This window comes from Protopterus annectens, chromosome 7.part0, assembly GCF_019279795.1.
Source record: "Protopterus annectens isolate FY-2018-M chromosome 7.part0, PAN1.0, whole genome shotgun sequence".
NCBI classification, from domain to species: Eukaryota; Metazoa; Chordata; order Ceratodontiformes; family Protopteridae; genus Protopterus; species Protopterus annectens.
Window position 1 is genome coordinate 484,642,408 of NC_056739.1, and position 12,452 is coordinate 484,654,859.

The window sequence follows — 12,452 nt, forward strand, 5'->3', positions numbered from 1 at the left end:
AGACATTGGATCCCCTTAGAATGACACCAGTAATTAAGCCAATTGTTAAAACTGATCATTTTGTCTTTGTACTGTGGCATCATTCTTGGTGAGGGTAAGATGCTGCTCAGGGTCAGGGTCATACCGACCTGGGCTACATAATCAGAGAGCTCCTCTATGTCTCTTTTCATGTAGTCCAGGGAGGTACGTCTCAGGTCGTTCACACCGGCATGGACAATGACCGAGTCATATTTGTACTTGCTGTGGAGTGACCTGAGTGCTTGTGTTATGTGGCGGATTCTAGCGCCTGACAGGCAGCTTACTGTGACCTTTTCCTTGTTCAGTCTGGTGAGCGGGACGCCAGTGTGTCTGACTACGGAGTCACCTATTACAAGTGTGTCTGGCATGTTGTTTGGCCTTAAGGGCTGTGACTGTTTAGCACACTGACTTTGTGAACTATGTGTTGCATGTGCGGTTTCTTGGGCGTCTGCTTTGGAGGCCTCTGTTTTGGTAGATTTTTAATCAGCGCCTCCGAGTATGTTTTTGTGTGTTTTTGTGTTTGGTTTGCAGTTGTGATAGTTCTACGTGAGACTGGGTTTGTGGTGTGCGTGGTTACCTTCTCCTCCTGACTGGTCTTGTCAGTCCTGAGTTGAGAGAGCTCAGCCTCCAGTTTGGCTATATAGTTGCATCTCTCGCATATATTTGTATTTGTTGGGAGGAGGAGAGGGTTGCCTGTGTACATGAGGCAATTGTAACATTGCCTCAAGATTCCCAGATTCACCAGCTGAACAGGAGAGGACGCCAGCAACTGACTCTTCGACATGCTAGAATAGTGAAAAAGGTTGTTGTGTAACTGAGTCAGAAAAGGACCTATAGGGAAATGGGTACTCAAGGGAATTTAGGTAAATGAAGTACTTTCTAGAGTGCTTTACCTGTATAAAAAATGCTTTAGGAGCAAGTGCTGAGCTTTTCAGATAGAGAATAGGCTGTTTAGATTGCAAGTAGAGCAGTTCTAAGGGAAAATTTGAAGAGCAGACTTTACGGAGCCAGAAATAGTTTAAATTTGATTAACCAATGCTGCTCTATGAGCAACTTCGCGCTAATTTGCGCTAAAGCGGGCTTTATAGCAGGGGGTTGAAAAGAGCTAGGAATTGACCCAAGATGGCCAATAAACTACAAGTTGCTGGGCTGGAACAACTCCTCTAGGGACAAATAGGTTGCTCAGTGCTCCCCACTCCCACTGGTGAACAAAGAAGCTTCCTCTTATCCAAATAAGGATATGGCTAGCACAGGAACTAAGACAAAGCTCAGAGATCAGCAAAATCTGAAGACTGGACTATTCTAGTTCAGTAAGGCGGATAAACAAGATATTTCTTTCTTTTTTTTTTTTTTTTTTACAGAGACAGAAGGAAAAGATACAGTAGCAAACAGTAAATGCTATAAAACGGCTAGCGCACTTGAGTGTGTTAGCCTAACAGTTAAATTAAACAAAAATAACTTTTTAAAGGGCAAACAGTTTAGAATCAACACAGGTACAGTATAAACAATATGCAGAGCTGTTATATAGGCGAAATGCAGTCGAGATACAGTAATTAAAGCGAAAGCCAGAAAAAATACTTAAAAATCAAGGAAAGTCACTCTTTCACACTCTGCTGCTTGTAGAACTCTGCAGGACACCACGAGGAGCTGTGCTGAGTCGTATACAAGTGAAAAAAGCGTGCTAAAACAGTATTTATAGCAGGGGGTTGAAAAGAGCTAGGAATTGACCCAAAATGGCCAATAAACTACAAGTGGCTGGGCTGGAACCACTTCTCTAGGGACAAATTGGTTGCTCAGTGCTCCCCACTCCCACCGGTGAGCAAAGAAGCTTCCTCTTATCCAAATAAGGATATGGATAGCACAGGAACTAAGACAAAGCTCAGAGATCAGCAAAATCTGAAGACTGGACTATTCTAGTTCAGTAAGGTGGGAAAACAAGATTTTTTTTTTTTTCTTTTTTGAGAGCCAACTGAAGAGCACATTAACTAGATTCCTCCCAATTATAAACTCAGGAGAAATCCAGTTATTGGACAGTATATGCACTGTTTGAGTGTCAGCAAAGGTAAAATCTGGGGGAAAAAATACATCAACTTGAAAAAGAGAAGAAAAAACTTCTGGATGAGAAGACTCTCGAGGCTGATAAGCAGGACAAAGATGTTTGTGCAGCATCAAGGCAGTAAATGGCTTCCAGTAAACTAGAAGAAAGAATATATCAAATGCTTTCAAAAGTGTTTAAAATAAATGAGACTGTGGAAAACTACTTGAACAAATGAAAACTGGTTGGAAAAAGTATACATGAGATGCTAATGAAATCAAAACTAAAAAATTAAGAAAACATTGACGGAGATGGAGGCATTAAATGAAAAAAAAATCTTTCAGAAAATGGTACATTCAAAGGATAGAGCTCAAACAAAAAAAACAGCTTTTCTGCAGTACTAGAGAAGTTGGAGGGAGTGGACTACATTTACCACAAATAAACAAATGGACTGGTATTCCACACAAGGATTTAATTTAGACGGCACATCACACATATAGTCCTAACCTAACCTACTGAAAGAAAGAAACATAAACATCGGTTAAAATGAAGTCATACCAGCAGAAGGAGATGCTTCTGACAAAACTATGGAAAAAAGGTGGAAAATGTAAACTCACTCTGTGCTAGAAAAAAAAGCATACTTTTTTTTTTTATAGTCGAGACTTTTTGCGAGGTAGAGGTAAGACTGTTATACCCAGTAGTCTTTAGAATATTTTTTCCATTTGGTTCAAAAATGTACATGGAGGCAGACCTGGATCAAACAAAAGTAAAATGAGTCTGAGAGAGAGTATACCATTGAAACCATTACCTTTGTTTGAAAATGAAGTACTTGAGTGACACAGAAAAGCCCAGGAGTGGACCAAAAGATTTAGGAAAAGCCTGGATTCAAACCAAATGGTGGTAATGCAAGAAGACAGGGAATGGGAAGACAAACAGTAAAGCCCAGGAGTGGACCAAAAGATTTAGGAAAAGCCTGGATTCAAACCAAATGGTGGTAATGCAAGAAGACAGGGAATGGGAAGACAAACAGTAAAGTGAACTTACTGAACAGTGGCAGAAATGGAAAATATCAGTCCTCTGTCAGATGCTTGAACTATTGGGAAAGCTTAAGAACAAATGTGTTGTTTTGTAACTCCACACCTAAATCATCATTTCCTTGCCTACTTTAACTTAATTCTGAGATCTTGCTCAGAACACCTTTTCATAAATATTTTGCATGCATGCCTCTGGCCTACCTTACTCATATTCTCAAAGTTTCATTGTTTGTTTTTCTTATCCATTGCACCCATAATATTGTTTTCCTCTGTAATATTGTTAATTTGTCTCTATTCGTATGTATTTGTATGTCTGTTTGGGGCTTTCCCCCTCGGGTCTCCACTGAAAAAGGGTAATTCTTACCCAGCTGGACCAACCCGGTTAACAAATGCAAATAAAATAAATAAACTTAAACAATGAAGGAACTCCGTATTAACTACCTGCTGTTTTATTTTAAAATGTGTGAACTGGAGGAGTAGAAATAAATGTAAAAAAACAGCATTACATATATATTTTGCGCTAAAAGTTTTAACACTGCTGTGAAATGCAATGCAGTAATGGAGAATGTGTTTATAAATGTCGGGTGGAGGCAAGAATATAGTGACGTATGCTGTTATTTGGAGAAATAACTATTCTGTTGAATGACAGGTGACTTTATTAATAGTAGGCCATTAAAAATGAGTGGCTTATTACTTACATTGGAGCATGACAAAGAAAACTTGGAATTAGATATGGAATTAGATATGCAATGTCAAACAATGTTAATATGCACAATGTATGTTACAAGAATAGACCAAGGAAATGCTTAATAATTTTTTTCTGTAAAATAATCTTATCTTGTTAAAAACAAAGTAAACAGAAGTACAGTGAAGATTGTGCGGCTGTTCACAAGCGAGCTTAACAGAGTGCAGGTGTCTGGGTTATCTAAGTGGAAATTGACAAGAGTTGAACTGATGTACTCGAGTTAAGCAAGACATCAATTAAAGGATGCTTTGGGCATGCACTTCGTGACTTCCTCAGAGGATCTGGAAATTCATTAAAAGCACAATTTGCGTGAAATGAATTAAAAATGGAAAATTAATTTGGTGAAAAATAATGATGAAACTGAATACCTGTCTGTCCAGCAGCTTTTGATTTAGAATGCACAGAGTATAAAGTGACAAAAGCTATTTTTCTTTCTCAAGGTTAGTGAGAATTTTTTTCACAGAGCAAATTTTTAAGTTAAAAGTTAAGATTACAGGCACAATGTCTTTCGACATTTGTGAAAAGCAACAAATTACAACTGAAGAAATAGTGACATGTTTTGCATGCAGGCTCTGGCAGGGTACATCTAAGCAATAATGCCCTTATTTTTTAGGGTAGGTGCCAGAGCAGGTTACCACCAAGGACAAACTAATAATTCCATTTTTTGTTCTTTCAACCATACAAAGTTATTCTTTTATTCTGTTTGTTAAAGGAATTTGGAGAAGTGTATGGTGAATTGAATATTTTGTTAAAGGTGCTTGCTATAGGAGGTCAAGCAAATGTGTGAAATTGCAGCTAAGTGAAAGTCATGTTAGTTAAGGGTTGCAAATTATGTAATAAGCTGCTAACTGAATATATATTGGAAATGATATGCATTACAAGTGAGAATAGCTTTAAAACAACTAAATGTCTGCTTTGCCAATTTTAACATGGAATATAAATAGATTTAAAGGCATGGGTGGAAAAAAAAGCAAAGAATGCTGAACTACATCAAGATATTCAAGTTGTAAAAAGAGACATTTGGATAGAAATGAACGTAAGAATTTCATAGAGAGATGTTTTTGTGGCTATTTAGTACACTATTAAGGACAAAGGAAAAGAGGTATGGTGATCAACTAAGGTAGAAGAGTAAAAAAAAATAGATAATAACAGAATGTATGTGGCAGTGAATAGATATTGTCAAGGAAAGAGATTTACCCTGGTGATCATTTATATTCAGCCTAAAACTGAAGTTATGGGGCTTAAAATGATTAAGGAAGAAATAATCAGTTTTCAGTAGGGCATTTTATTTCTAAGTGGTAAATGAAATTTAGATTATAGCAATGAAAATCTGTTGGGGGCCCTAGAAGAGAAGGAAAGTATACCATGAGAAGGTAGATTTAAAAAAAAAAAAAAAAACACGCATATGAAAGTACTTGCTATGAAGGATGCTATTCCAGGAAAGTACAGTTTTGTACCTACCATAAATGTAGATGTTAGAGTGTTCACCCTGCTGCAGTCATCACACTTGGGTTATCCTGCCATCATGCAGTCCCGCAGTCAGCCTGAGTTCCAAAGTCTTGGTCCGGCGTCAGTTGCTGTCGCTTCTTCCCTGACGTCAGTGCCCCAGGGATATACAAGAGGCATCCGACGCCATTTTCTTCAGTTTTTCTTGCCCCAGATGTCAGGTGCCCCCAATAGGTAGGCAATATATATATATATATATATATATATATATATATATATATATACACATATATACATATAGCTATATAACAAAATGCATATAAAAATAAAACAATACCTTCAGGCACAAGCAAATACACCACAGAGGTTGTATAGGATAGAATGGTATACATAAGTCCAGCTAGTTCAGAGGGGATGGAGGGAGGGTAACGTGGACTGCAGCAGGGTGAACACTAATCTACATTTATGGTAGGTACAAAACTGTACTATGTTCATCGTGTTACCCTGCTGCAGTCATCACACTTGGGTTGAATTCCCAAAGCTAAGGATGGGTGGTGGAGTTAAACAGGGTTAGAAGAAGCTATTAGGCCCTGCAAAACTGCAGTGGCAAAACCAGCTCTAGTCTTAGAATATAGAGGTAAGTGAGATTGTTTGGTGAAGGTGTGCACTGAACTCCCAAGTTGCAGCTTCCAGAATATCCTTGGTTGGCACCCCCCTGAGAAAGGCTGCTGATGTAGCTGTAGCCCTGGTGGAGTGGGACCTAATGTTAGCAGATACCGGTTTCCCATGATGCGTGTAGCAGAAACGTATGCAATGCCCTATCCATTTTGAAATGGTCTGTTTTGAGATAGCTTTTCCTTGAGATCCTGCAGCAAAGGCTACAAAGAGCTGGTCAGATTTTCTGAAAGCCTTAGTTTTACCCAAGTAGTAACGTAATTGCCTGTGAATGTCCAAAGAGTGCAGGAGTCTTTCTCCTTTGTTCTGGGGATTTGGGAAAAAGGTGGGCAAATGAATGGTTTGGTTTAGGGCCACACTGGATACCACCTTTGGCATAAAGGAACAGTTAGTTCATAGAGAGACTCTGTCTTGATGAAAAATGAGGAAAGGCTCCACTGCCATTAGTGCCTGTAGCTCTGAGAATCTTCTAGCTGAAGTTATTGCTAGTAGCAGGGCAGTTTTCCATGAAATAAATTTTAAATAAGCTGAAAAAGCTGGTTCAAAGGGCAGCAGTGTAAGCTTTTCCAGAACAAAGTTGAAATCCCAAGTAGGTGTTGGTGCTCTCCTGGGCGGTCTTATGTTCTTAACCCCTCGGAGGTACAGTCTTAGGAGTGGATGTAAAAATAAAGGAGGATCCGTGTTATAATGATCTGAAATTGCTGAGGCGTGGATCTTAATAGATGAAAAGGAAAGTCCTTTGTACAACATCTCAGTTAAATATTGTAGAATCTGAGGACTGTTTGGATCTAGGGGATTTTGGCCTTTAGCCTGGTTCCAGGCGCAAAATCTTCTCCATTTTTCTGAATAGGTTTTCCTGGTGCTGGGGCTCCTGGCCTCCAGAATGACATCCATAACAGCTTTGGATAGAAGTGTTGGCTGGTTGTTTAGGTAATTTGCCATGCAGCCAGGTTTAAAGTCTTGAGCTGGCTGTGTAGAATCTGATTGTCTCGCTGGGTGAGCAGGTGTGGAATTTGTGGTAAAATCCATGGTGGGCCATGGGCCATGTTCCTTAGAATTGGATACCAGTGCTGGCGTGGCCAATCTGGTGCAATGAGTATCACTTGTGGTCTGTCTAATCTGACTTTCAGCAGTACCTTTGCTAGAAGAGGCAGTGGAGGAAAGGCATACACTGTTAATGTTTTAAAACTGAATGATAGGGCGTCCACTTTACAAGCTTGTGGATGGAATGTCCTTGTGCAAAATGTTTGAAGTTGGTAGTTTTGGGGGTGGGCAAACAGATCTATGTCTGGGCGTCTCCATTTTTGAGTTATCACTGCAAATACTTGTGGATCTAGTTTCCACTCGTGGGGATCCATGATGTTTCTGCTTAGGTCATCTGCCAATGTGTTTTTCTTTCCTGGCAGGAATTGTGCTTGTACTTGAACTTGGTAAGACAGTGCTGTGTTCCACAAGGTCATTGCTTGCCTGCATAGAGGGTAGGAATGTGTGCCCCCTTGCTTGTTTATGTATCACATTACTGTGGTATTGTCCATCTTTATTATTAGTTGTCCTGGGTGTAAGAGGTCCTTGAAAGCTGTTAGGGCATTCTGTACTGCTTGCATTTCTTTTTGATTGATATGCAGATGTCTTTGATCTGTAGTCCATTTGCCCTGAATGCACTGTCCTGCCATGTGTGCTCCCCAGGCATAGTCTGATGCATCTGTTCTCATAGTTTGCCTGGCTGTGGGTAAGGTGAAAGGCTGACCCTTGTTGAGGTGACATGTCTGTGCCCACCATAGAAACTCCTGTTGGAGGCATGGAATGAGTGGTATCATTGTTTCCAAGCTGTGGTTGTGCTGAGTCCATACGCTTTTCAGGTACCATTGTAATTTCCTCATATGCAGTTTTGCAAATGGTATTAGTAGTATGCAAGATGCCATGAAACCCAAGGCCTGCAAAATTTTTCTTGCAGGGAGTTGGGTCTTTGTTGCCATTGTTTTAAAGTATTGAGTCAGCTGTTGTTGCTTGTCTGGCGTGAGATAAGCCATCTGAGCCGTTGTATTCAAGCTGGCACCCAGGAATATTATGTTTTGTGAGGGCACTAGTTTTGATTTCTTTTCGTTTACTGTGTACCCTAGGCAACTTAGAAGGTGTTTGACAAATGCCAGATGCTTTAAAAGAATGTCCTTGCTTTCTGCTTGAATAAGGCAGTTGTCCAGGTATGGGTATATTTGAATTCCTCTGTCTGCAGTATGCAATGACTGGTGCCAGGCATTTTGTGAAGACCCTGGGCGCAGTAGATAAGCCAAAGGGCAGTGCAGAGAATTGATAATGGGTTGAACCTGCAATGAAGCGGAAGTATCTTTTGCAATTTTGTCAGTTAGGGACATGCAGGTATGCCTCCTTGAGGTCCAACGTTACTAGCCAAGCATTCTTGCCCAGCATGGGAAGAAGCTGCTGTAGTGTTAGCATCTTGAATTTTGGTACTTGTAGATAGGTGTTCTGAACTGAAAGATCCAGAATGGGTCTCCATGCTTTGTCTTTTCTTGGGACTAGAAAGAGTCTTGAGTAAAATACTTGTCCTTGCTCCTGTGTAGGTACCTGTTGAATGGCTCTCATGTCCATGAGAGCTGTAATTTGTTTTTGTGCCTCTGCCCATTGATTTGGTGACAGGTTTGGCATTCCTTTTATCCTTGGCAAGGTATGAAAGTGGAATCTGTATCCTTGTGAGACAATGTTTAGGACCCATTTGTCTTTTGTGATGATGTGCCAGTTGCCTGCAAAAAAAGCTAATTTTCCTCCCAAGGGAGCTGCCAAGAGAGATTTAGTTTGAGGATTGAGTCATTGTGTTCATCTTCTGCTAGCTTGGGGCCTGTCCTCTCCTCCTTTCTGGGTAGCAGTACCCCATTGGTGAGGTTTGTAAGGGCCTTGTGACTGACCTGTGCCCCTCGGGCGTCTGTATTTGCCCCTCTGTGATCTGTCCAAAGCTGGAAAGGACCAGTTTTTTGTTGGCCAATTTCTGCTGAAACGAGGGGGTTGTACCTGTAAAAAATCCTTGACCGTGTGCATAGACTTTGCCTTATCCTCCATTTTCTTTAAACCCTATTCTGCTTTGACACCAAATAATATATCCTGCTGTAAAGGTGCATCCAATAATTTTGCTTTAACATGATCGGGCAGGGTTTGTTCTTTTAACCAAGCATGTCTATGTATAACAGAGCCAGTAACAGCTGCTCTACAGGAAGCTTCCAATGAATCAAATCCACATTGTAAAGTATGTTTGCCCACCTGTTTAGCTGCATGCAACAGATCCTGCATTTCCTTGAATTCCGACAGATCAGAATGTGTGCTCATTTTTTGTTTTAATTGAGACATTAGGAATTGCTGATATTTCAGCATGTGAAACTGACAATTTAATGCTCTCATAGCCAGAGTAGCTGAGGTGTATATCTTCTTACCCCATCTATCTAGGGCTCTGGAATCCCTTTCAGAGGGTACAGGATTTTTAGCCATAGAAGCTTTAGCCCCTTTGGGACCCTGGGAAATTGTTTCTGGGTCAGCCACAGGGTTTTTATAAAGGAATTTGTGTGAGTCAGGTACTCTGTAGTACCTGTCTGGCTTGGCTGGAGCAGGAGGTAGAGTCTGGATTTAGACTAGACTCCAAGTAAACATCATCCACAATGTCTAAAACTGGAGGGATAGCAAGTGGTCTGTGCTGGGGTAGTAAAAGGAACTCTTGGAGCCTTTTCTTAGAATCAGAGTAGTCCTGGCCTTCCCAGTGGAAATGTTCCCTCATGGTATGTAAAGTTTCCCCAAAGGAGTAGTCTTCAGGGGGAGATGCTGAGGGAATAGAGTCTTCAGCATCAGAGTCTTCATAAGGGGGAAAAGTGTAATCCTGTTCCTCAGAAGAATCCGAGGAAATTGAAACCTGGTCAGAGGAAGCATAATCCTCCTCTTGTCTTGGTCTTTTATCTGGAGGGGGATGGAAACCCCTGATTAGGGTAATCAAATCTTCAGCCATCTTAAGCATCTGTTTCTTAGGCATGGGGCCTTGAACTATAGAGTGATGTACAGTCTTTTTTGGCTTTAATGGAGTTTTAAGCTTAGCATAAGATTTAATGGTGAGTGTAGTCGGTCTGAAGACACCTTCTGCAACCGAAGGTGTTTCAACTGCACCGGGATCTCTTTCTGCTCCGATGTCGGAAGGGCCTAAAGTAGATGGCTGTGACGGCCTAGTACACTCCACTTGAGAATCCGCAGATGTCTGGGGTTCCAATTCTGCGGTCATCAGGGGCTGCAAAGGCGCCTCACTGAAAACCGGAGAATCAGCGACAGGCCCAGCAGAGGTCTCGGAATCTGGCTTGTTCCTAGGCTGCCTGTCCTTATCCTTGCATTTTTTTATGCATGCCAGTTGTCGGCTGCTCCGACGGCATGATATAATTAAATTTTCTACCAAAGTAATGTCGTGCGAAGTCAAAATGGCGTTTGATAGTTCGTTTATTAAACACAGCACAAAACAGACAACCTGTGACGTTGTGGTCTGGGCCTAGGCAAGGAATACAATAAGAATGGAAGTCCTTATGAGGTATTTGCTTCCCACAAGAAATGCAATTGTTAACTTTTTCTGACATCGGACTGAGGCAAGAAAAGGTTTCCCAATGGGGTACTTAGCTTTATTGAAGATTTCGGACTGAAATTAGATTAGAAAATCTCAGGTGTCGGCCAACCGGCACTTGCGAACTGCTTCTGCTTCGGGCACCGCGTAGCAAGAAAGACTGAAGAAAATGGCGTTGGATGCCTCTTGTATACCCTCTGGTGCACTGACATCAGGGAAGAAGCGACAGCAACCGACGCCGGACCAAGACTTTGGAACTCAGGCCGACTGCGGGACTGCCTGACGGCAGGATAACCCAAGTGTGATGACTGCAGCAGGGTAACACGATGAACATTGGCATTTCAGAGTAAATTGCCATACTATTCTCCAAAATATAATAACTGTGCTAAGTTAGACAAACTGTAAATCACAGGAGGATGTGGTTGAAAGTACAGAGAAATATCCAATAGCAATTTTTGATCATGCACCTATAAGAATTAAGATAAATAGGGAACTATAATAAAAGTACTGGCATTTCTCCATATATTTACTAAAAAAGGGAGATTTACGGACTGAATAATAAATAAAATTCAAGAGTTATTTGGCAGGACAAAAATCATTCCGTAGGGACTGCACAGGCTTGGGATAAAATGATGATGGATTTTTAAAAGTATAGTATAATTAAAAGAGAAAGAAATGTGGGAGAAAAATCAAAATTGTACAGAAAGCTTAGCAAAAGTTAAAATGCTACAGAGTAGGGAAGAAAACCTCAAAGTTTCTCTCAGCACGGGATCAGACTGTTTTAAAGCAGCAACACAGAATATGAATAGTACCCTAAAGTCACAGGCTCAGAAATCAAAAAGCACCTTCTACTCCGAAAAATATTTATTTATACATCTATTTAAATTCAACTGTAGAGAACTGATAAAAATGGACCACTTTCAGGCAAAGACCAGTTGTGGAAACACACACACACACACACACACACACACACACACACACACACACACACACACACACACAATAGTACATAAACATACAATATATACAATTATACAATATGAAATAAATTACTAAAAAAAAAATATTTCCCAAACAGGGTTATGGCAAGTTCCTGAATAATTACATTAATTGATAAGACAGGCTATCAAATGTCAGGAGAAAGAGAAGAAAGCATAAATGGAACAGTAGTAGAGGAAAGGAAGAGTAGGGAAACTGAAGGTAAAAACCTGAGGGGGGATTAGTGATGAGAGGGGAGGTATGAGTAGTGCTTACTATAAAACAGTTGGAGAGAAAGGAACAATCAAAAAAAAGAGATTATGATTTGTGATCTGTAAAGATAATGTTTATTTCAAGCATACCTCTCAACCATCTTCGGAAGCACAATTCGTGTCATCTGAAAAAGAATACACACAGAATACTCACATTTAATGTGCAGGTCACTGCCTCAGGCTAAAATATGCAGCAAGATGAACTGTAGCCATATGTTATAACTATGCAGTTTAAATTTTTCTGCAGATCACAGATGTTATAAAGTAATGCATGTATAAGCCATTTCGGTCTTGGATTTCAGTGGTCACAGGCTAAAATTGGGGCCATTCATAACTATGACAAAATATAAACAGTGATCAAAATTCTCATGTAGAGTCTGACTCTGTGGCACAGAAGGATAAAGCACCGACTAATAGTGGTTATGGTGCTTTAAGAACTAGGTGGAAGTGGCTTTCACAGGCTTGCCCATCCTGGGTGGAGGATGAAGATGCTTTCTATTTAGCCTTTCACTTGAATACCAGTGGCAGAAATGAGGAGACATGATCTTGGTGTTCCTACATTGCCCCCACAAGTATGTGACGGAACATGCACATGTAGGAAGAAAGAACAGGGTAACCTTTAGTGATGTACTACCCACAATGACCACATGGG

General features: G+C 40.5%; 1 protein-coding gene across 1 annotated transcript in view; it reads right to left on the bottom strand.

Annotated features, from left to right (window-relative positions):
- LOC122806553 (very-long-chain 3-oxoacyl-CoA reductase-like) overlaps positions 1-12,452 on the bottom strand; it is a 529,905-nt gene that overhangs the window by 222,251 nt on the left and 295,202 nt on the right. The window contains exon 7 of the mRNA XM_044077080.1: positions 11,891-11,925. Coding sequence (XP_043933015.1) covers positions 11,891-11,925 — 35 coding nt within the window. The remainder of the gene's footprint in view (positions 1-11,890; positions 11,926-12,452) is intronic.